The 25,524-nt window shown below is 43.8% G+C and overlaps 1 protein-coding gene across 3 annotated transcripts in view; it reads right to left on the bottom strand.

Annotated features, from left to right (window-relative positions):
• The window catches only part of ZNF106 (zinc finger protein 106), a 78,815-nt gene that overhangs the window by 14,695 nt on the left and 38,596 nt on the right, over nt 1-25,524 (bottom strand). For 2 of the 3 annotated variants that reach the window (XM_048854921.2, XM_048854923.2), the window contains 7 exons: nt 16,883-17,651; nt 16,317-16,372; nt 14,972-15,117; nt 10,988-11,122; nt 9,275-9,391; nt 8,013-8,204; nt 2,666-2,728 (listed from right to left, as the gene is read on the bottom strand). In XM_048854921.2, coding sequence (XP_048710878.2) covers nt 2,666-2,728; nt 8,013-8,204; nt 9,275-9,391; nt 10,988-11,122; nt 14,972-15,117; nt 16,317-16,372; nt 16,883-17,651 — 1,478 coding nt within the window. The remainder of the gene's footprint in view (nt 1-2,665; nt 2,729-8,012; nt 8,205-9,274; nt 9,392-10,987; nt 11,123-14,971; nt 15,118-16,316; nt 16,373-16,882; nt 17,652-25,524) is intronic. The other variant, XM_048854922.2, reaches the window with a different exon arrangement.

Below are 25,524 nucleotides of genomic sequence, written 5' to 3'. Positions count from 1 at the left end.
TTTGCAACCGCTGTGCTAGCTTTAGTCTTGGGCTAACTCCTTTTCCAAGTTTTAAATGCTTACTCATGCCAACCTTAACATTATATATTTCTCATGTATGTATCTCACTTAAAAAGTAATTGCAGTACCTTTTACCTAGCTTACAGAAACCTAAAGTCAAACCAAAACGTGACCTGAAGTTACCAGCAGCAGTTTCCTAGACATCCTTTAGTTTCCTCATTTCCAACTTTCTGCCCCATTTGGTAAAGCATAATTTCTAACAAAGTACACTTGCAACCATATTACCACAGCCACCAGGAACTGGTACATGCTCCTCCCCCCCCTGAAGTTTAAGAGGAAGAATCAGCAGTTGCTAAACAGAATTAACCACATTACCATTTGCACGAAATACATCACCAGACTAATTATTCTGTGTCCACCACTTTGCATCATGGCTTTTGGCATTTTCAATTAATCTGTGATACGGTTTCAAAACAAAGGCAGCATTTTCAAAAGAGAGAAGGGAGTAATCCTATTGGTGCGAGTTGGGGATTGGAAGTCAGGATTTCTGATTTCTACTTCTAGCTCTGCAGTTGACCCACCGACATCTAGTCAGACCTCCTGAATAATACAGGACATCAGACTTTCCTGAATTAGTTCCTGTTTGAACTAGAGCATATCTTTAGAAAAACATCCTATCTTGATTAAAGAATTTCTAGTGATAGAAAACCTACTACAACCCTTGGTAAATTGTTCTAATAGTTAATTACTCATTGTTGAAAATGCATGCCTTATTTTTTAGATTAAATTAGTCTAGCTTCAACTTTTAGCCACTGGATCTTGTAATACAATTGTTTGCTAAACTGAAGAGCCTTCTGTTCCATATGTAGGTATCTTTGAAAACTCGTGGCGAACGGGGGAAGTCCCGGATGACTGGAAAAAGGCTAATGTAGTGCCCATCTTTAAAAAAGGGAAGAAGGAGGATCCTGGGAACTACAGGCCAGTAAGCCTCGCTTCAGTCCCCGGAAAAATCATGGAGCAGGTCCTCAAAGAATCAATCCTGAAGCACTTACATGAGAGGAAAGTGATCAGGAACAGTCAGCATGGATTCACCAAGGGAAGGTCATGCCTGACTAATCTAATCGCCTTCTATGATGAGACTACTGGTTCTGTGGATGAAGGGAAAGCAGTGGATGTATTGTATCTTGACTTTAGCAAAGCTTTTGACACGGTCTCCCACAGTATTCTTGTCAGCAAGTTAAGGAAGTATGGGCTGGATGAATGCACTATAAGGTGGGTAGTAAGTTGGCTAGATTGTCGGGCTCAACGGGTAGTGATCAATGGCTCCATGTCTAGTTGGCAGCCGGTATCAAGTGGAGTGCCCCAGGGGTCGGTCCTGGGGCCGGTTTTGTTCAATATCTTCATAAATGATCTGGAGGATGGTGTGGATTGCACTCTCAGCAAATTTGCGGATGATACTAAACTGGGAGGAGTGGTAGATACGCTGGAGGGCAGGGATAGGATACAGAGGGACCTAGACAAATTGGAGGATTGGGCCAAAAGAAATCTGATAAGGTTCAATAAGGATACGTGCAGGGTCCTGCACTTAGGACGGAAGAACCCAATGCACCGCTACAGACTAGGGGCCGAATGGCTAGGCAGCAGTTCTGCGGAAAAGGACCTAGGGGTGACAGTAGACGAGAAGCTGGATATGAGTCAGCAGTGTGCCCTTGTTGCCAAGAAGGCCAATGGCATTTTGGGATGCATAAGTAGGGGCATAGCGAGCAGATCGAGGGACGTGATCATCCCCCTCGATTCGACATTGGTGAGGCCTCATCTAGAGTACTGTGTCCAGTTTTGGGCCCCACACTACAAGAAGGATGTGGATAAATTGGAGAGAGTCCAGCGAAGGGCAACAAAAATGATTAGGGGTCTGGAACACATGACTTATGAGGAGAGGCTGACGGAACTGGGATTGTTTAGTCTGCAGAAGACAAGAATGAGGGGGGATTTGATAGCTGCTTTCAACTACCTGAGAGGTAGTTCCAGAGAGGATGGTTCTAGACTATTCTCAGTGGTGGAAGAGGACAGGACAAGGAGTAATGGTCTCAAGTTGCAGTGGGGGAGGTTTAGGTTGGATATTAGGAAAAACTTTTTCACTAGGAGGGTGGTGAAACACTGGAATGCGTTGCCTAGGGAGGTGGTGGAATCTCCTTCCTTAGAAGTTTTTAAGGTCAGGCTTGACAAAGCCCTGGCTGGGATGATTTAATTGGGTATGGGTCCTGCTTTGGGTATGGGTCCCGCTAGATGACCTCCTGAGGTCCCTTCCAACCCTGATATTCTATGATTCTATACTTACAGGCTGTGAGCAAATCACCCCTTAACCCTCTCTTTGATAAGTTAAATATATTGAACTCCTTGAATCTCTCATTAAAAGGCAAGTTTTCAAATCCTTTGATCATTCTTGTTGCTCTTTTCTGAACCCTCCCCAATTTTTCAATATCCTAGGAATGAAGGATAATGTTTACAAAGTGCTTTGCGTTCCTCAGATAGAAAAGGTGCTATACAAAGTAGCATAAGAGTCACCATATCTTCTTAAGCATATGGGCGTCCAAAGAAATTCTCATTGCTTTTATCACCTCAACAGTAAAAGCTATTTAGCGTTTCAAGTATCTGAATGACTTACATGTATATTGTGGGCGTGGACAGATTGGTCACTGGAGCCACTGAACACCAGATCGTTCACAACCTTTTAAAGAGGACAACAAAATAGTTTTGACTTCTGGATCATTTTTAATATATGAGTGAAACAACACATACACACTACTTGAGTAAGGATTTGCTTACTTTAAAGTACACCTCTACCCCGATATAACACGGTCCTCGGGAACCAAAAAAATCTTACCATCTTATAGGTGAGACTGCGTTATATCGGGGCAGGGAGAGGAACCGCTCCCCGTCCCAGCTCACCTCCGTTCCGCCTCCTCCCCTGAGCGTGCCACTGCTGCTCCGCTTCTCCCCCCTCCCTCTCAGGCTTACCGCGAATCAGCTGTTTGGTGCGGCAAGCCTGGGAGGGAGGGGGAAAAAGCAAAGCGGCGCGGTGCACTTGTGGGAGGAGGCGGAGGTGAGGTGGGGGGGGGGACACACACAGCAAGTAAGTGGTGGGGCGCAGAGGAACCTCTTGTGGTAACACGAATTCAGATACAATGAGGTAAAGCAGCCCCGCTCCCTGGAGTGCTGCTTTATCGCGTTATATCGGGGTAGAGGTGTAGCAATATATTTCACCAAGGCGTATTGACTTCACAAATACTTCCTCCTGTATCCTCTACCCCTTCCAATCTTTTAATATAGTGTGAAGAACCCCTTAAAAATTAATTCTTCAGCGTATAGCTACAACATTAGGAAACACATTAAGCTGCCCAAATGGTAATCAGAGCCATTTATACACTATATATTACACACACAGCGCTAATTAATTGTAGTTAACTCACGCAATTAACTCAAAAAAATTAATTGCAATTAATCGCACTTATAACAATAGAATACCAATTGAAATTTATTAAATATTTTTGGATGTTTTTCTACATTTTCAATATCGATTTCAATTCCAACACAGAATACCAAGTGCACAGTGCTCACTTTATATTATTTTTTATTACAAATATATGCACTGTAAGAATGATAAACAAAAGAAATAGTATTTTTTCAATTCACCTCATAGAAGTACTGTAGTGCAATCTCTTTATCATGAAAGCGTAACTTACAAATGCAGATTTCTTTTTGGTTACATAATTGCACTCAAAAAAACAAAACAGTGTAAAACTTTAGCACCTACAAGCCCACTCAGTCCTACATCTTAGTCTGCCAATCACTAAGACTAACAAGTTTGTTTACATTGATCGGAGATACTGCTGCCTGCTTCTTATTTACAATGTCTCCTGAAAGTGAGAACAGGCGTTTGGATAGCACTTTTGTAGCTGGCGTTGCAAGGTATTTACATACCAGGTATGCTAAACATATGGCCCCATTCCATGCTTCGGCCATCATTCTAGAGGACGTGCTTCCATACTGATGATGCTTGTTAAAAAAAATAAAGTGTTAAATTAAATTTGTGAGTGTACTCCTTGGGGGGAGAACTGTATGTCTCCTGCTCTGTTTTACCTGCATTCTGCATATATTTCATTATTATAGCAGTCTCGGATGATGACCCAGCACATGTTCGTTTTAAGAACACTTTCAGAGCAGATTTGACAAAACGCAAAGAAGGTACGGATGTGAGATTTCTAAAAATAGCTACAGCACTTGACCCAAGGTTTAAAAATCTGAAGTGCTGTCCAAAATCTGAAAGGGACGAAGAGTAGAGAATGCTTTTAGAAGTCTTAAAAGAGCAACATTCTGATGCAGAAACTACAGAACCCAAGCCACAAAAAAAACCCACCACCACCTTTTGCTGGTGGCATCTGACTCGGATGATGAAAATGAATATGCATCACTCTGCACTGCTTTGGATCATTATCAAGCAGAATCCATCATCAGCACAGAAGCACGAAGGGACATACGAAACTTTAGGGCATCTGGCAACACCAGCTACAACAGTGCCATGCGAATGCCTGTTCTCACTTTCCGGTGACATTGTTAACAAGAAGCAGGCAGTATTATCTCCTGTAAATTGTAACCAACCTTGTTTGTCTGAATGATTGGCTGACCAAGGAGTAGGACTGAACGGACTTGTAGGCTCTAAAATTTTACATTGTTTTATTTTTGAACATAGGCTTTTTTGTACATCAGTCTATATTTGTAAGTTCAACTTTCATGATAAAGAGAGATTGCACTACAGTACTTTTATGAGGTGAATTGAAAAACACAATTTTTTTTTGTTTTTTACAGTGCAAATATTTGTAACCAAAAATATAAAGTGTGCCCTGTACACTTTGTATTCTGTATTGTAACTGAAATTAATTTGAAAATGTAGTGAACATCCAAAAACACGTAAAATAAATGGTATTCTATTGTTGTTCAACAGCAATTAATTTTTTTGATCGCTTGACAGCCCTAATATGTACATATATATATACACATATATCCAACAATTGCGATTTTTATTTTAAAAGATTCATCCCACATCCCAGGCAAAAATATAATTATGTGTGTTTGGGTCAAATAAACTGCTTATTTATCAGCTTTATTGTAAAATCCATTGTTTTCTTTAAAAGCTAGGGGACCAGCAAAATCTGTTCTGAACAGGACAATGAAACTCACCCAGTACAATTACTTTAAAGCATCAGATTGTTTAAGTAGTAGATAGGCTTCCATGACAATCTGTACCCTTATGTTCATCCCTTACAATACTTGTAAGTTTTGTGCAAAATATGCCTTGTGAGGTGTATCATTTGAAAACTCAATGTGCTGATCATTATTGTCCTGGTAAAATGGGTATACTGTGTGTAATGTTATAAATCTACTGTATGATATTATTGAGACAATCCAAGCCTGCAACAAAAAAAAAAAAAAAAAAAAAAAAGCCACAAAGGGACAGTTTCTCAGAAAGAAAAAGGAAACCCACGCCTCAGCCAAGCGTCAGCAACATCAAATGGACTATCATCTGGTCAAGGCCATTCTTTGGCAGGAAAAAGGGTGAGAGCAAGAAATTTACATCTTGGCAAAGAAACAGCTGAGTCTCCATAGACTTTCTGTCTCCTTAACCTCAGCTGGAGAGGATTTTCAAAGAAAAAGAAAACTATAAGGGGAACACACCCTAAGAAACTCCTCCCTGTCTGCCTGCCCAGGGCATCACCACCACCTGAACAACAAGGAAAGTAACACTGAATTGGGAGAGGGGTCCTGGCCAAAAGGAATCCAGCCAGAAAGACCGCTGAAGAACGTGGCGAGAGAGACCTTTGCTTTAAATTCATTTAGCTTGTTAAAAAGTAAAATGAAACTAATATCTAACTTATGTTCTTGTGACCAAATCTTACTTTTATGCCTCATTACTTGTAAATCACTTAAAATCCATCTTTCTGTAGTTAATAAACTTGTTTTATTGTTTTATCTAAACCAGTGTGCTTGGACTGAAGTGTTTTGGAAACACCATTTGAGATAACAGGATTTGTGTATATATATATATAAACTTGCATTTTCCACAAGAGTGCTGGGCAGTATAAGATGCACATTTTTGGGGGAAAGTCTGGGACTGCGAATTTGCTGGTGTTACTCTGCAGTGCAGTTCAGGAGTGGCTGGCTATAGCACTTGTACAATATAACTGGGAGTAGTTTACATGCTGGAGGCTGTGTGTAAGCAGACCAGGAGTGGTTGCTCTTACAGCAAAGCAGTGTAACAGGCGCTCCAGGTTGGAGATTTGAGGGGACACAGCTGTTCAACAGTCCAGACAGTACCCTGGGTAATGTCACACCTTCATACCAGACTACCAATCCCAGAACCATCCAGGCTTTCACCCCTCAATAACTAGTTAAAATCCAGCTCCAGCTAGCAGCAAATGGCTGACTAGGAATTTATGTGAAATGAGTTAGTAATCTCAGTTCAGTTCCTAGCAAACAGATCTCAGAGTTCACAATACAAAAACAATCACACATACAAGCTGACCGGTAATCTCAGAATCGCAGGACTGAATGGGCAGAAAGATTGAACCAGATTTTGCCCATTAAAAAAAAGGATTCACTTCATCACAGGATTAAGACAGTGAGGCTCTGTGGGGAAAATTGTGCTTTGCACCTGCAACTCTGCTCTGTGGACATAAGGCATCAACACCCTGCGCTGTCACCTATCTGGTGCTTTTTAAGCACACAGAACTAAGCAAAAAAAGTTTGAAGACGACATAAATGTGCTCCAATATGCGTGTAGATGGCAGGAGCAAGCTAATGTGAAAAAAAGAGCAGGTCAGGGACAGAGCTGGCCAGTAATGTAGAACACACATGTACCATGCTTTATATTAGAGTGGGCACATTACTATCGACCATTAAAGGTATGTCTACACAAAAGAAGTTGTGCCACTTTATCTATATACTTAAAGTGATACAGCCCTCCTAGGGTGGATGCAGTTATACCAGTAGAGCTATTCCTATACACCAGTCTAAGGCAGCTTTCCACTGGTATATCAGCGTCCACACTACGAGTGGGATTGAATCAGTACAACTATTTCCATCAGAAAAATCACATTTCTGCATATAGAAAAGGTTGTTTTTTTTGGGGGGGGGGGGGGCGAGAAGAAGGGGACATGTCTAAAGGGACATTGTGAGTATTTTCTCAATGGAGAAAATTTTTTCAAAATTTCCAGAGTGAATTACAGGCAAAATAGGTGAGTTTCCTTTCTTCCTTCTGGCAAGATGATTGTTCCACCGCCCCCTTGCGCTTCTGAAATCAACATCCATCTTGTGTACACTAGTACTATGAAGCGCAATAGCAGCAGCACTAGGAAACGCACCAATTGTGGTAGCAAGGCCAGCAGAAGGAGCTCAAAGTTGGGGAAACTTTTCACAAATGAAGGGATTTTTATTTTTAGTCAAAATACAGATAAAATTTCCTATGGGCACCAGTTCTCAACCAGGGGTCTGGGGCCGCAAGCAGGTTTCAGGGGGTCTGCCAAAATAATTCAGAGAGCAGGGCCGCCATTAGACTTGCTGGGGTCCAAGGCAGAAAGCCTGAGCCCTTCTGCCCGGGGCTGAAGCCCAAGCCCAAGCCCAAACCCCACCACCTGAGGCTGAAGCCCAAGAAACTTAGCTTTGCGGGGCCCCCCGTTGCATGGCGCCTCAGACAATAGCCCTGCTTGCTGCCCCCTAACGCAGGCCCTGGTTTTAATATACCGGATATGCAGAAAAACAGTTGTTGTGGCACACATGGGGTGTGGAATTTTTATCACCTGTTGTGGGGGCCTCAGAAAGAAAAAGGTTCAGAACCCCTGATCTATGGGAATATCAAAATGTTAAAGTCTCTCAAATATCAGATGGAAGTAAATAGTCCCCTTAACATATAGTGACTACATCATTTGTCAAAAACTGTTACTTCCCAAGGTACTTGCCTTCATACAGAGTATAGTTTTGCTATGACCTTCAAGAGTTCGTAGAAGCAGTCCATTTCGAGCATCCCGCACACTGATGGTACAGTCATAGGACCCCACTACCAACAACTTGCGTGCTCCTTCCTGAGCCGTGGCTAGACAGCTGACTGCTCTAGGGCCATGGCATTCAAAGGTATCGATTTGCTTGTTGTTCTGCAAAATAAAGAAGTCAAAAGATTGAATGGAATGTAGACCACTGAGTCCTTCCCTCTTCAAGGATATGATTCCTCAGACTGAAGGCGTATCTGATATTACTCTTGTACATACCTAAAAAGACAAAAAGGTGCAACCACCACTACTGATGGAATACTGTTTAAGATTAAAAATATAACCTAAAAATCTAAAGCTAATTCTTTGTTCCCTCCGATATCCTTTAAACAAGTATTCCTAATTTATCGTAACAGTTTGTTTTGCATTACAAATTCATTTAGCTTCTTTCCGGTGAGCTGTGCTTACAATTTGACCAGTAGTAAGAAACAGTCATTCTTCAGTGGTAGAAGAACAGAATTGCTAGATGAGGCATGTGAACTTAGATATTTCATTATTCTTTAAGTACCACACGATTATGAAGTGTGTTTGTTCACGTTTAGTGTGAAAATTCTGTGAAGATAATTTGAGGTTCACTGGCATGCTCTGCTCTTCTGCTCTTGAGCTCTCAGAACAAGCCCTCTTTTTAGATCTCCTTAAAATATGAGCTTATTTTGCTAGGTTAGTTTTGAGCAATGAGCCTGGAGTCAATCTAAGCAAATAATGAGATATGTTTGTGTTTCTATTTAAAACATTCTGTGGCCTCATGGTTAGTTTTCTGCCAAACAGGAGGTCTGTTTGGATCTCTCTCTCCTAGGTTTGTATCTCGTACACTCTGCAGTGACCCCATTCAAGTCTTAGTGAGGAGTCATAGCACACAGAGAAACAAGTGCCATTAAGCCTTTATCACCCACAAAAGTTCAGCTCCAGGGAACCTGGCGGTAGGCAGGGGAATTCTTCTGAGGACACAGGGGGTAGCTGGAAGAAGGTGAAGGGGAGAAGGTTCATCCAGGGACATGTAAATACTGAAACAGAAATGACTTAACTGCTATCTTGATATGCAATAGTTATGAATGTTCTTGCTATTCAAGAGACAAAATGGAATTGGAAATGAGAGTGGGAAGAAAAGAGAATACCACCTGCTAAAACTGTTTCAATATGGGTTGACACACCAGTTTTCAAATAAATACACTGACCTTTATGGTGAAAGTGACCACATTGCCATTTGCAAGGCCTGCGTACAGGATTCGCCATCTACTGTGCAGACAGAGCACCCGGTCTTCCAATTTAAATTGCTCCATGCACTCCTTGGTCTGACAAGAAACAAATAGTTTCAGCTTTTGTCATTAGTGGAAAAATTGGGAGACTATTTTGAGATAACTGGGAAAAACTGAAATGAGCCATTAGTCTTGCCTATGAATTGTGTTGCTTCTCTCCAGTAATGGAGAAGTTCTTCTATCTGTGTGAAGCTCTTGTTCCAAGAGCTCACTCCCACCCCAACTCAACTTCCTTAGTAACTTCTCCATAGGGGAAGTGGCATAAATGATAGTCAGCTGATATCTTTCCACAGATCAGTGACCCAAAACAATTTGTCCATAGGAAGCAGACATCTACTCCACAATCCTTCAAGGTCAAGGACCACTTTCACTCTCAATTTCAGGAGACAGACCTTCCTTTCATTGATCCCTGACAGAGGCCAGATTAAGCAGCTCTCTTCCAACTTGCTCCTTTGCCTCTGGTATGAGAAGCTCAGCTTCATCCTCTCAGAACACTACTGACTCCCATGAGAGCTGTATTGCCTATACTCCCAAGTGAAATGCACTTTTCATAGACTACTGAGGAAGTCAGAAAAAAATACAAGTTAACGGAGATGTGCACTTCCAAGTGGCTGTCTTCCACCTCAATTACCTCTGCTTACCTCATTTAACTTGCCATTACCCTCTATGCCTGAGCAAAGAGCCTACTGAATTCAAAAACTGGCCAGTAGAATGGGGCAGCACAGTGATATTGTTCAGAAACCAGCCATTATTAAATTACTGTAAACAGATACAGAAACTTTGACAAATACTGGGTCAGTCATAGAAACTTAATATACCAGAATTTATCCAAGTGCATGATAAATACAATTTATCCCTTTTGACTAGCTCACCTGCACCTAGCCCACTAATTCATCTTTGGCCAGGACTATTAATATTCCAAACATTTAGAATGTCCACCAGGGAATGTGCAACTTTTCCTTCAATTACATTAGCCAGAAGCCCACAAAAGTTAATATTTTGTCCTGGACCACCTGACATCTCACAATTCATTAGGGCAATAAACCTGACGTCAAATAGTATACACCCCTTCCACAACATAAGATACTGATCTAACTACTGACATTTATATATGGAATATCTACTAGTTTGTTTTTAAGAGGTTTGTAAAATTCATGATGGTTTCCACTTCAAAAGCCTGTATACTGAAGACTCACTGAATCAGAGAACTTGACTTTAAAAGCTAAAAGAATACCAAAAGAAGTACCTGTTTTTAAACTCAAACATTTCTAAAGTAGTTTCTATAAAATATGTAGCACACAAAATATGATAATGTGGTAATACGTTTTTATTGGCACTTGTCTGGGATAATTTGAATAACCATACCAACTCATACTGTCCAAATCTTTGTATCACAACACATACACTCTGTTTAAAACACAGAACTGGGAGTCCGAAGAAAACTTTGTTATATTTCCGTTTCTGCCGTTGACTTGATCTGTGACTTTGGGTAGGTCACTTTGTTTCATCATGTGTAGAATGGGGCTAATATCTAGCTCATGGGGATTTGAAAGATTTGGTTCATTTATGCTTGAAAAGCCCCTTGAGATTCTCACACAAAGGTGCAACGTTTAATACCATGTTTATGAATACCTTGATATTGTAACAGTTGATTGTGTGGTCACTAGAGCCAGTGTAGAGGGCTGCATTCTTCCCATTTGTTTGAGTAACCAGGAGACAGTTCACTTTGGAAGTGTGTCCTTCAAAGACACCCATACATTTTCTGTTCTAAAAGTAGAGCACAAAGTCTGTTAACGTGCAGACTATAATATAGGTTAATTTTCTCCCTCTACCTAATGTTTACACAAATCTACACATACTCTCAGATCCCAGCAAAGCAACAGAATTCTGTGACCCAAGGAACTCTTGATGCTAGCTGGCAGGGGGCACAGAGATGCGTAAGGGTTACACAGATTCCCTGGGTGTGGTAGCTCATCAAAGAATATCATGTGAGATCCCTACTGAAAGCCTGTATCACACTGATCATCATAATCTTTGCAAAATGTATGTGCAGATAATATGTAAGGAGATACCTATATATACTGGAAGTTATGTTCTTAAAGCCTGGAGATAAAGGTAGGTCACCCAGAGATGGCATACCTTAAGACAGATTCCGCCAGAAAGGAGGTAGCAGATACTTATATCCTTGGCTGAGCATTGTTAATTGTGTGTCTTATACTGGAAGTATATTTGGATACTGAATCAAATGCTCATGAAGAGAGTGCAGGGACTTCAAGAGAAGAAATTAACAGGAAGAGGTAAACAGCGAGGAAGGGAAACCTGTTTGCAGGTAAAAAAAACAAAAAGGACTGGTCTAATATAGCTATGTGTGCAGAAAGATGCCCTGGCATCCTTCATCTGGGAAGACAAGCTGCCAGTGGGTTTGGTCTTATAAAAGGAGGGTCTCAGCCATCCTAGTTGAAAAATGTGGTGACAACGACTTTGGATAAACAGTACCTTATTTAACAAGATGCCCTCTTGTTAAATATGTTTAAGCTCTAGAATAAGTGTTATGATTTTATTTTATATGTAACCCTTTAGGTCCATTAACCCTACTTCCTTCTTCTCAAATTCCCATTCTTTGTTAAATAAACTTAATCCTTGTTTTCACTATAAACAAATCTAAGTGCAAGGTGTTTAGTGGAACTGTGATCCAGGTTGCAACTGGTAAACTGGGGTGTACTATTCCTTTGGGAGCAGAGGATCTGGGAATTATATGACTGTCCAGTGGTTAAGGGGCTGAGGACTCCAGGGAGACACCTAGGGGTTGGAGTATATCTATTGCTAACCTGCAAAGGGATGGCAGAGCCTTCCTCAGCTGAGAGGAGAATCCTTGTGCTGTCTGTGGCTGGCAGAGTTGGGGAGCTGACCCTGACAGGAAACCACAAGGTTTCCTCATGCTCAAGGCAGGTGATAGCAAGCTGCCTCACAACCTTGGTACCCCAGGGAGCCTCACAACCCCCCGCCCTCCCACACACACATACATTTCCTGCTACAGTGGTGTTTACTTCAGCAAAAGACAGATGTAATGAGGGACACTAGATTTTTATCCAAATTTCATAATGAACAATACACTGTTATAATTTTAGTCCCAAAGAAATCCCAGCACACTTGCACAATCTATACTGTGTAAGTACTGTCAGGATAAAAGGAGTCTAGAAAAGCAGCATAGTTCAGAGCAGTGATTCTCAACCAGGGGTATGCATACCCCTGGGGGAACAGAGAGGTCTTCCAGGGGGTGCAACAACTCATCTAGATCAGTGTTTCTTAACCTAGAGGTCACAACCCCCAGGGGGGTTGTAGAATGGATATAGGAGGGGTTGCAAATGCAGGGCCAGTGTTAGAAGGTAGCAAGCAGAGCAATTACCTGGGGCCCCATGCCACAGGGGACCCCACAAAGCTAAATTACATGCTTGGGCCCTAGGCAGCAGGGCTCAGACTTCAGACTCCTGAAAGGGGTATAGTAGTTGGGAAAGGTAGAGAACCAGGAATCAGGAAACCAAAGGTCTAGTCCAGTGGTCACCAACCGGTCGATCACAATCGACTGGTCAATCCTGGAGGATCTCCCCGTTGATTGCTATCTCCGGCTGCGCAGTGGGGCTGCTGCTAAGACAGACTCCCTGCCCTCCCCAGCCCCATGCAGCTCCCGGAAGCAGCCAGCACGGCCCCAAGGGCACAGCAGGGGTCTCCCTCCGAATGCTGCTCCTGCCTGTAAGCTCCACCCCTGCAGCTCTCACTGGCTGTGAATGGGGAGCTGTGGCAGCGGTGTCTGCAGAGAGGGGCAGCGTGCAGAGCCATGTGCCGCCCGCCCCCAGTTTCCCCTCCCAAGGGCTGCAGAGGCATATTGGCCCTTTCCAGGAGTGGTGTGGGGCCGAGGTAAGCAGGGAGTCTGCCTTAGTGGCATCCACACTGTGCCACCGACCAGGAGCCACTGGAGGTAAATGCTGCCCAGTGGGAGGCCGCACCGCAACCCCCAGCCCTGAGCCCCGTCCCGGAGCAAGCACCTGAACGCCCTCCTGCACTCCAAGCCCCAGCCATGAGCCCTCTCCCAGAGCCAGCACCCAGTACTCCCCCCACACCCCAACCAGAAGCATAGCTAGGGGGGGAACGGGGCAGCGGCCGCTCCCTCACTGAGCAGAAGTGATGCCTTATTAATTCTTTGGCGCCTTCCAAATTTTTTACTCTCCCGACGGTGCTCCGGGTTTTTGGCGGCAGGTCAGGAGGCGCTTCGGGTCTTCAGCAGCATTTTGGCATTGGGACCTTCACTCGCTCCGGTCTTCAGTGGCATTGCGGTGGCGGTGGAGGAAGCCTTCAGTGCTGCCGAAGACTGGAGCGAGTGAAGTGCTACTGAAGACCCAGAGTGCCGCCTGACCCGCCGCCAAAGACCCGGAGCGCTGCCGGGTGAGTACTAGCGAGTGGCGCCTTTTTTAAAATCTCTGCTCCCCCTGTTTCTCCACCTGGCTACACCACTGACCCCAACCCCCTACCCCAGCCCTGACCCCTCTCTCAGAGCCAGCACCTTGTACTCCCTCCTTTACCCCAACACTGCCCCAGCCCAGAGCCCCCTCCCCTATTCCCCCCTACCCCCACACTGCGAACCCCTCAGCCCAGAGCCCACACCCCCTCCCAAACCCCAAACCCCTCCTCCAGCCTGGTGAAAGTGAGTGAGGGTGGTGGAGAGGAAGTGACGGAGTGGGGCAGGGTAGATCCTGGGTTGCCCTTAAATTCAAAAAGTGATCTTAGGTGTAAAAAGGTTGGAGACCACTGGTCTAGTCCCATTCTTGTAAAGCACTTTGGAGATCTATGGATGAAAAAAATACAAAACCCTATTATCAAGTAGTATTATTAATTCACTGGATTAAAGAACAAGATCTGAAGATCCTTGGTGGTGTGATTTTACTTTAAGATGTTATGCCTTTTTATGTGTCTGAATGCACTACCTATATAGGTTTGTATCTTTGGCAGTTTTCTTGAACTCTGATTGCTTATCATTTGTAAGAATTTATTAAGCTATGGTCAGCCAGTATTTCAGTAGATCTTCCTAATAAAAATATATCCTACAAGAAATGAAAGAAGGCTTTTTGTTTAAGGTTTGTTAGTTTTGTGGTGGTGGTCACAAACTCAGGCCTCTGCGAAAGGATTATAGACCAATTCTCATTTGACTGACATACCTTCTCCAACCCCAATCGGCAACAGGGAGTGACTAAACTTCCTCTCGTCTAGAATGGTACTTGCTAACTAACTGACATCCTTAAAAAGGCAGTGAAAACCAAGCTTCTCTTTAAAGAGAAAAATATATACAAATTTCTCTTCAAGAACATTTTCTACATAAAATCTTTCACCAAGCCATATTTCTCATGCTGGAAGCAAGCATGCAAAAGCCCTAATGGGGTCAGTCTGGACTGGCCATTACTATTACAGAAAGTTTGGGAACTTTATAGATGATAAAAAAAACAAACCAAAACAAAAACCCACTATAAATGATTCCTTAAGAAGATTTCTTCTAAACACAAAAAAGGGCTTTACAAAAAATCTGAAGACTGCAAAATACGTTCTCTCCATGATGACCCTACTTACAACCAGATTGTAGGCACGGACAGTTTTGTCTGCTGAGCAGGTGTAAAGCACACTCCCAAATATCTGAATAGCATTCACTGCAGCTTGGTGTCCCTCAAAACTCCCCTCCGTAGGTTCTTCATCCTCACCTGGCTCTGAAGACACTTCTGCAGAATGGAGAGTTAACAAAGCTTGTGCTTTAACGATCAGAATGTTTTATTCACACAAACTTTGCATAAGTAATAAGACTATCCATACTATTGACTATCATCACATTTTGCAAAAAGGTCCGCAAGTAAAACAACCAACCAAAAAAAATGTAATAGACCTCTAGCCCTTTAAGAGCAGGGGTGGTCAGGATGCCAGTTATGGGGCCTCAGTCCCTTTAAAGTCAGGGACTAAGAGTTGTAGTTCTCAGGTGGAGCACATGAATCACCAAGGGGTCATGTGACAGCCTAATGAGCTATAAAAGCAGACAGCCTTCTCTCACTATGAGGTGATGCCCAGAAGGCACAAGATGTGCTGAGAAATGTCTCCAAAATAGCCCAAAGAAGAAATCTGGAAATGAAGCTGGTAACAGGGCTTGACCTGGAAAGGCTAGCAGCAGAGAAATCCAGGGCATAGAACAGCTTGCTGGGGAAGCTCATCAGAAGAGAGACAGGCAATAGTTCCTTGTGGGAACAGGAAAAGGAGCCTAGATAGGGATTGGCAGAGGGCCGTTTAAAGAGACCACGGAAAAGGCCTACACAGACATTTCCAGTGAGACCCTGGAAAGTAGTGGAGCAGAGCAGTCTTGGGCTTAGAGCTGGCCACTCTCTGCAATTTAAGGACTGTGGCTGTAGCTCAGGAAAGGCGCAGGTGAGTGAGCAACACACATGCGCCAAAAGGACTAATGGAGCCTAAGGAGAAGCTGCGAAGATTATTAAGCTCAGGGGAGGGGAAAAATCTGGTATCTACCCCAGCAATCAGGAACAAGAACTGATTAACTCTTATGACCACTGAGGCAGCTGTTTGAATCCTGGGAGGAAGGAGGGCCTTGTCTGTATTTTAGCATTTGTACTAGTTTATCCCCAGAAGAGGGACTTTCTACATAGCCAAACAGTTACATTACGCAAGTTACTAAAATTCACCCCACCACCCAAAAGGTACTGTGGATCAGAAGGTAAACAGGCACAGTGCACCGAATGAGGAATAGGATAAGTGATCCATGTTGACTATCGTTATGCAGTGTCTTCCACTCTTATTTTGAGTTTAAGTTCTGAAGAGCAAAAAGAACAGTAGTATTTTGCAAGCACATTTGGACTGTAACTCAAATTTTCAGATATCCTATGCCCATTTAACGTAGCAAAGCACACCAATAATATACCTGAGGAGTTCTTTGAGCATCTCATTGGTGATATGGAAGGGAGAGTCTCAGCAACACTGTAAAATAAAGAGTAGAGAGATTAGACTCTGCTTGTTGGTATTCAGGAAAGGTAGCAAAATGTACTTAGAGAACTTCAGTGATACTCCAAAATAGGATATTTTATCAGAAGTATTGTAAGGAAAGTATAGGAGTCCTCCGTGGGCTATGAAAGTACTCACTGCTAACAGCCCTATGCAATTTTCCTTCAAAAAAAAAAAAAAAAAGTACTCCTCTCTGAAGGGGGCCTTACTTACTGCAGAAGTTAGTAAGGAACAGTGCATGAACATTGTTTTTGTATGCACATGGAGAAGAGATTCAGATAGTTAAACTACCAGCATGTACAGGCATAAATATTCATCTTTTCTCATTTCAGTGATGGAAGCATTGAGGAATGAGATTTGCTCCCACTTCACCGTGTTTTAAGCTTTTCACACATGGAAAAAATGGCCCTTGAATTAAAATTTTGGAAGACCTTTTTTATGTGAGAAATCTGTCCTGATCTAGTATAATCCCACTTTCCACCTCACCTTCTACTGATGCCATCCCTATAATTTGTGCCAATCTCACTGGTGGAGCTCACTTCATCATAACCAGAGCGAGATGCCTCCACTGAAGCTTGTTCTGAGGATCTCATGGTGTCCCTCTTAGATGGGCTGTCTGGTTTCTCATCTCCTGACTCTGATGAGTTGATGGCCACCACCTCAAACTGGGGGTTTGCAGTTTCTACTAATTCCAGAGAGGCATCACTCTCATTATCATCTCTGTTCCTCTCTACTTCATGAGTAGTACCCCCATCCTCCTGTCTTGGAAAGGTGGATGTAGTAACCTTTCCCGCTGTGGGAACCTTCCCGCTCTTGACTTTCCTAATAGGTTTAGAGTCAATAACATCCTGTTCTGTGTCACTGTTCTCAGGTACATGGGCTGCTCGCAATGTTTTCTTCTTCCTTAGCTTTTTCCTTCTCTTTTTTCCTTTGTTCTCTGCAGAGACCAGAGTGGATTCTGCCAGATGCTCAGACTGTTCTGCTGGTAGTGTTGGATCTTTGTCCAAAGGTGTTTCTAAAGAGAGAGACTGATTTGCAACAGAGCTGCTACACTGTTCTGGTAAGGTGATTTCAGTCAGGGTTTCAATCACCCCTTTTTGTTTGTTGAGAGTAGATGGTGATAGTATGGTCTGGCCCTTATCTGAGGCAGCCTTGTGAACATCTTGATTAGTCTGTTGGAAACAAGTAGTCAGCTCTGAGAGGGACATGATTGCAGAGATAACTGGGTACACAGAAGTTTTCTGGCCGATATCTACTGAAGAAAAGAGATGAACAATGTGTTCACTCTGCAGTAATTCATATTTATGCATAAAACCCCCCTTGGTTTATTATTAATAAGCTGCACGAATTATTACAATCTATTTGAAAATTTACATCCATAACATAGCTATATGTTTAAAAGTAGAATGTTTTCTGAATACTGAAAGAAGTGCACATACTTCTTGTGTTCATTATGCAAGCCTTGTCAGTTTCTTATTTCAAAGTAAGGCCAATCAGCTATTAACACTTTTTTAAAAAGTGTCATTAGCACGTCAAGTGGAATTCACCTTAAGAACAAACTTATCTGGAAGCAAAGTGCACAGCTATTGCAACAGCTATTTGGACATTTTATTTTGGATCCCTGCAAGGACAGTTATGAAATTAAAAGACTTAAAGTTAGCTTAAGGAGATAATATATGTGCTTTATGGTTTGTGTTAGTACAGAAGAGGCCACAGTCAGCTAGTAAAAGAAGGTCATGAGAATAAGTAATATTATTTATTACTTACAGTGTGGGAAAGATGTTTGGTTCAAAATAACTGATTAAGTGAAAAGCAGCAGTAACAAGACAAAGAAACAGTCTTAAAAGAAAGAAGCATAAACCTTTCCACTGTTCTGCTGGTAAGCAAGGAGGTGGGGAGGAGATAAGAAGGAAAGCAGCAAGGATAAGTTGCTTCAAAATTGGGTTTTTACTAAAGCTAGCAAGTTCGCTGAAGTTTATAAAGAAAGCCATGAATCTGATGGTTCTTTAACAGACTCTACCAGATCATGCTGACGCACACTAGGATGAGATAGTTTTCCCTAGCAACAAATTCCCAGCTAGTAAAGCAAGAGGCTTCTTTCCTGGGACTAACCATACAACCCAGCTGCGGGCTCCAGATAAATAGGTGCAAGGGATTTTAGAGCGGCCCTATTTCTGAAACAGCACTGCAATAGCTGCTGGGCATTACAGCTTTTGTCAGGCTTTAATCCCTGATCATGCAGCCATCCCCGCACCCACTCTACCAGCTCCTACAGAAAAAGGTAGAGTGGGAATGGACGCCCCCAGCATACCCGGCAACGTATAAATTAAAGAGGCTTTAGCATAAGCTCCAGTTCCTAGTACCCTACAGGTTTCAGAGTAGCAGCCGTGTTAGTCTGTATTCGCAAAAAGAAAAGGAGTACTAGTGGCACCTTAGAGACTAACCAATTTATTTGAGCATAAGCTTTCGTGAGCTACAGCTCACTTCATCGGATACCCTACATTACACAAAACCTTTTGGATTGTTTGTAGCAACCAGGGACACAACTATTTCACCTTTGTTAACTCAGGATATCATGACAAAGAAGAAAGGATTTCTTATACTCCCAAGGTATTTAATGAAGTTGAAAAGCAGTAAACTCCGTGTGGGAAAAAAAATACTTATTGGCTATTTGGTGGGCTCTAACATTTTTAGATACCTGGTGGGGTAGGGATGCATAAAACTGTACCTTGCTCATACTCCCTTAAAGTATCTTTTGTCTAGTAAAATCAAAAATGGTACAGTGTCTAGACCTAGACTAGTGGCCCTTGCTGCTGGAAGACCACCAAACTGAAGTCTGTCCGCTTAAACACCGCTTCACCCTTACCAACAGGAATGTTAATTGTGGTACTCCACTAGAGTGTCCTGGAGAAATTTTCTCTAAAAAGGGAGCCCTAACCCTTTATGCCATGTGCAGCACGTACACCTCTACCCTGATATAACGTGGTCCTCAGGAGCCAAAAAAATCTTACCGCGTTATATCGAACTTGCTTTGGCCTCGAGCATTTCTGTTATTAATAGTCACTTCCTGCCCCAACTGATCCCTCAGAACGCCCCCCCCACTCCTTGTCCCCTGACTACCCCTTCCAGAGACCACCCGCCCCAACCACCCCTCCCAAGACCCCACCACCTATCTAAGCTCCCCTGCTCCTTGTCCCCTGACCACCCCCTTCAGAATCACAGAATCATAGAATATCAGGATTGGAAGGGACCTCAGGAGGTCATCTAGTCCAACCCCCTGCTCAAAGCAGGGCCAATCCAACTAAATCATCCCAGCCAGAGACCCCCCCATCCCTAATCACCCCCAGGACCCCACCCCCTGCTCCCTGTCCCCTGACTGCCCCGACACCTATCCACACCCCCACTCCCTGACAGGCCCCCCCGAGGACTCCCACGCCCTATCCAACACCTCCATTCCCCATCCCCTGACCTCCCCACCCCCAGAACATCTGAACCATCCAACCCCCGCCATCCCCTGACTGCCCCTCCAAGACCCTCTGCCCCTTATCCAACCCCTCGGCCCCGGCCTGGCACCCTTAACACACCACTCAGAGCAACGTGTCGGAGCCAGACATGCTGACGTGTTGATCCGCTGGAGCACGCAACCCCACTCCCGAAAACGCTGCTTTACCGCGTTGTAGCCAAATTTGTGTTATCGGGTCGCGTTATGTCGGGGTAGAGGTGTAATTTAAATTCTGAAAGGCTGTATGCTGAGAATAGGATAATATATGTTATGGGGTTGTCCTATCACCAAAAAGGGACTGTAGTCACAGGATTTGCTGTTTGGGCTCTCCCCATTCAGGCTGAACCTGTGCAGTACAGGTGTAAAAATGTTATTAAAGCTAATGTTAAAAAATTATATAATATATAGGTTGGGGAAAGTGTGTCTGTACATCTGGGTATAGTGCTTAGATTATCCACAGGTACAAAGTTAGTTTTTTAAAAGTCATATGATACATAGAGTATAAAATCAGCAACAACCCAAATTTAGGTGTACAGTTTAGACATTAGAATCTGAATACTCTGGAACACTACTCATGAAAAGTTGTACACACAAAACATTCTGTGGGCACGTCTACCACTGTAAGGAGTTTAGGACCAGTGGAGGGAGACAAACCAGCCTGTCTAGTGAATGACAGTTGGGGTGGTAGACCATCTTGAGCCACGTTTGAAGGGATGGAGGCATAGCCTTGCAAACTGAATCACCTGTGTACAAGTGGACATGTGGCCCTACGTGCTCAGACACATCCGGACGGCTGTAGAAGGCTGAGACTGCAGACTGAGGAAGACATGGAATTGCCTGAAAGTGGTCGGCTGGTAAGCCCTAGATCTTGTGGAATCTAACAGGTACGCATTTTTTTTTTTTTGTGAGTGGGAGTCGATTGACTTTCTGGCATTTAGAATGAGGCCAATATGGTCAAGCAAGCACAATGTGGTCCTGATGTGAGCAAGAACTTCCTCTCTGGATCTGCCCCATAGCAACTAGTCATCACTGACCAGGAAGAGGTGGATTCCCTTTCTCCTGAAATATGCAGTAAACACGACCAGGCACTTGGTGAAAACTCAGGAAGCAGAAGAGGCTGAATAGCACGACCATGTATTGAAAATGGCACTCTCTTTCAACAATGTGCAGGAACTTCCTGTGGTTCAGCAGACTTGCCACATGGAAGTAAGCATCCTGGAGGTCCAGAGCAGCGAACCAGTCATTCTGAGATAATATGGGGAGTATAGTCCAAAAAAAAAAAAAACAAAAAAAAAAAAACCACAACACATTTGGAATCTTATATGTGATGTCTGTTGAGGCCGCAAAGGTAGAGGATGGGTCTCATCCTTCCCCTGAATTTGGGTACAGACACTTGTTTGAAGCAAAACCTTGTGAGAGCAACCGCTGCTTATTAGCAACGTTTCCCGTGGTCACACTTTCTCTACCGTGAATAGTCCACTCGGTAACAGCGACATAGCCACCACATAAGAGCAACGTTTGTGATGTGACATCACATGCTCCACTTACTTGCATACTGTAATAACCTAAATTAAAAGTATTATTTACTTGCTTAGTAGATGCTCTTAATCAGGACAACTTACAACACGTACAAAGCATTACAGTTAAGTAGGAGTACAAAAAATGTTTATAAGTAAGAGCAAAAGGTTGTGTTTGTTGTCATAGTTGATGTTTGACTTTTTTTAACACAAAAATAAAACTGGATACTTTTCTAAGATTAACTCAATTAATACCGCTTTCTTGATATAATATGGTGGTAGGCTACAAATACACATTTAAAATGTACAGTATGTAAACTAATGTAATACTGTAGCAATAAGACATATTGTGTTACATTATAGATTTTTAGCGTGTACTGTAGCTGTTTTATGGATCAGAAAAAGCAGAGTGCCTTTAGTCAGACAACACTCCCCATAACAGCAACAGGTGCTTAGGAGCAACATAGCAAAAGGGCACTGATATGTTGCTACTAATGAGCATCTACTGTATCAGGAAGTACTGGGATTAGAAGCCGTTCCAGCGGAACTTCCTCCACCACTCCCAATGCCAGCAGGGAGCTGACCTGCTTGGTGAGCAATGTCATGACAGGATCCCTGAAAAGAGACGGAGGAGGAGATGGAGGAGGGTTCTGACCATGTGCAGGACCCAGTTGTTGGAAGTAACAGAGACCCCAGCTCTGTAAGAAAGGGGCCAGTCTGTCCCCAAAGGAGCAGGACGATGAGGAGGAAGGAGCAATGGACTGGAACAAGGAGTCAAAACAGGCATTTAGAAGCCAAGGGAGGGTGTGTAGGCTGGCCGAACTTTGAGCCCGACCACTTTCTCTTGTGGGATCTATCCTGCTTTTTAGGGTAGTCCTACTGCTCCAGGGAAAAGGGCTGCGCAAAGGTACACTGTGGACGATACTGCCGCAGCTGGTGCTGAGCACCACAGTTTTGCCTCAGTGCAGGTGGCGCACTTCCCCGATGGATCTCAAGGTAGCCCTAGAATCCTTGAAGGAGTGAAGCATGTCATCGGTCTTGTCAGAGAACAGGTTTCGGCTGTCGAAATGCAACTCCTCAATAGTCTGTTGAACATCAGGTGCAATGCCAGAATTTAGCAGCCAGGAAGCCCTCCTCACAGTGACCACAGAGGACATCACCCTGGCTGAAGCATCTGCAATGTTAAGGGCAGACCTCAAGAATATTTTGGTCACCAAGGAGCTTTTATTGACAAAAGCCCCAAACTCCTCCTGTGAGACCTTGGGCAGCTGGTCTGTGAACCCAGACATAGCTGTCCAATTAAGGAATCATATGTGGACAACAAGTTGGTTAAAGGTTCACATCTGTAGAGACAAGGATATGTAGACTTTCCTGCCCTTAAGATCCCATCGTGTAGAGTCTCTGTCCTTAGGAGTAGATCCGAATCTGCCCTTCTATACCCTGTCGTATACCACGGTCACCACTAGGGAACTGAGGGCCAGATGTGAATAGAACCCCTCAGTTCCTTCAACTGGAACAAAACAACACTTTTCCATGTGCTTATCTGCTGGCGGTATCATGGCTGGTGTACTCCAAAGGGCTTCAGCCAATCTGAGAAGCACATTGATTGGGATAGCAACTCTACAAGGGGCAGATGACTGCAAAATGTCCACCACAGTGTGGGGGTCTCATGCAGCAACTCCACCTGGATGCCCAAGGGTGCAGCCACATGGCGCAGCCACATGGCGCAAAAGATCTTGATATGCCTTAAAGTCCTCCAGTATCAAAGGGAAGGATGAACTCAGTAGTGCAGTCTCATCTGGAGACAAAAAAGCAGAGGCTCTTAATTGAGCCAAGGCCAGATCGTGTCGCAGGGATGATGCACCCAGACAAGAATATTCTAGAGGCTCCACAGGGAGAATGATGGCTGATGTCTGCAGATACCAATGCAGATCTAACAAGTGATTTTGCCTATGAACGAGGTGAAGAGCAGGACCTCTGAGAATAAGGGGCAACCCACTGACTGCAAGGGGCCACTGATATGGACAGGGCACTGGTAGACAGTAGGCACCTGGCCAAGGACCTCCATCCCAACCAAGTGGTGGAGGACAATCTTGGGGACTATAAACGGTCCATTAGTGATCCTTGGTGTTCACTGCATGATGCAGAGCGGGAGGATGAAGACCTCAACTTGGATGTAGGACTCTTGGGATCCCAGCGACAAGTGAAGAGCAAGACAGAGGGAGCAAATAGGTGATCCGTTCATCCCTTGCCCAGAACGAGGTAGGAAGTGGTGCTTCTGATGGAGGCAGTATCATTGGTACTGAACATGTCAGTGCCGAAGACAGTGTCTGTCCAGACTTGAATAGTGGCAGAGGCTGGTGAAAGCTGCCACGGAAGCACATCTGACAGTGCCGAGATTCCCAGTACCAGGGTTCCCCATACAGATTCTGATACTGGCTCTACCTCTGCTTCTGGAAGGGGAGCACTGGGATATGGTGCTCACAAACGAGGGTTCAGCACCTTGCTCCATTGGAGGGGCTAAGATGGTGCAACCCTGGAAAAATCTTGAATCAACAAAAGGCAGAGGAGGTCTGTGGCTGCCTGGAAAGCTGATGACATGGACACAGTCAGTACCAGCATCTCCCTCATCAGTACCAGACTCAACTGACAGCAGAGGCTGGAACCAGAGTAGATGGTACAAAGTTTCTGCCCTTCCCACTCGGAACCAGAGAAGGGTTAGAGCTGCCTGCCAATGCTGGCCCTGTACTGGTCCACACTCTTTATGGGGGAGGCAGAAGAGTCACCCCGAGACCTGGAGCGATCTCAGTTGGTCTTATGTGACCTTTTCCTTGGTGCAGTTGATGAGGAATGTCTCCTCAACCTCTTTGGAGGTGTGCCTGTTCCCAAAAGTGAAGTGGCCGCACTCAGAAAAAGAGGGTGATCGTTGGCTGGATGAGGACATTGGTACCAGATCAGGCCACATGGCCTGTTCAAGCAGGTGCTTCTTGAAGTGAAGGTCCTGGGCCACCCGCGTCCTTTTCTTGAATGATCTGCAGATCGAACTATGCTCTTTGAGATGGGCCTTGCCAAGACAAAGTGGGCACTGCATGTGGTGATTGCTGCTCAGGGTCGCTCCCCCACACAAAAGACAGTGTTTGAACCCCAGTGAGGGCATCACCAGAGGAAAAGCTACTAAAACTAACTAACATGAACATTAAACTACTAACACAAACTACATACGATAAAAAACTAGGCTAAGACTGAACTACACAGAGCTCCAGCTCCACCCATGGGTGGTGAGAAGACACTGAGGAGAGTTGGGGAAGTTCTGCCTCATATCAACAGGGGAGGGGCCAGAGCCATGAGTGCTGCCCCTCTATGGGTACTGCTAGGCAAAATATCTGACTCCAGTGCGCTGGGCATGCACGCACCTAAGTGGAATACATGTCTGCATCTACCTGAAGAAACAATGTCACTGGCTATCACATACAATTCTGCAAGTGGCCTGACAACAGATGAAAACATGGTGATTGTGAATCCCTATTTAAGGAATATATATAGGCTAGACATGAGGGGCATTATACATTTTGTGTTTGATTAAATTTTACAAGAAATGGAGCATATCAATATGTACCTTTTTGGAAATCAAGGAGGGTGGGAATAAGGGTGCTACAAATACCATACATAGAGAAGGAAAAGCCAGAATGCTCCAGGGTGGAGGCAGACCCCAGTAATTTAGTAGTATTAAGACTCCTCAAAGAAGTGTTGTACAATGATGTTCAATTTATTTATGTGCCAGTGTTACTGCACATACTGCAGTTATCTAATGGATTGTGCTCACTGGAATTTGGTGAAATATGGTTAAGAACTGTTGAAAGGACTTTCTGGACACATGTAGGGATAATTATGAAAATTTAATTAGCATAGGTATGGTTAAGAAAATAATACATATTTGGTTTGTGACTGGTACAGAGATGGCCACAATCAGCAAGTAAAAGAAGGCTACGAGAATAAGTAATATTACTTAGTGTTGGAAAAATGTATGGTTCAAAAAGTAACTGATTAAATGAACAGCTGCAGTAACAAGACAAACTGTCTTAAGAAAAAGAAAAACCTTCCCACTGTTC

This window comes from Caretta caretta, chromosome 6 (genome assembly GCF_965140235.1).
Source record: "Caretta caretta isolate rCarCar2 chromosome 6, rCarCar1.hap1, whole genome shotgun sequence".
In the NCBI taxonomy this organism is placed as follows: Eukaryota; Metazoa; Chordata; order Testudines; family Cheloniidae; genus Caretta; species Caretta caretta.
Note: the sequence above shows the minus strand (reverse complement) of the source record. Positions and strands in the feature narration are given on the sequence as shown.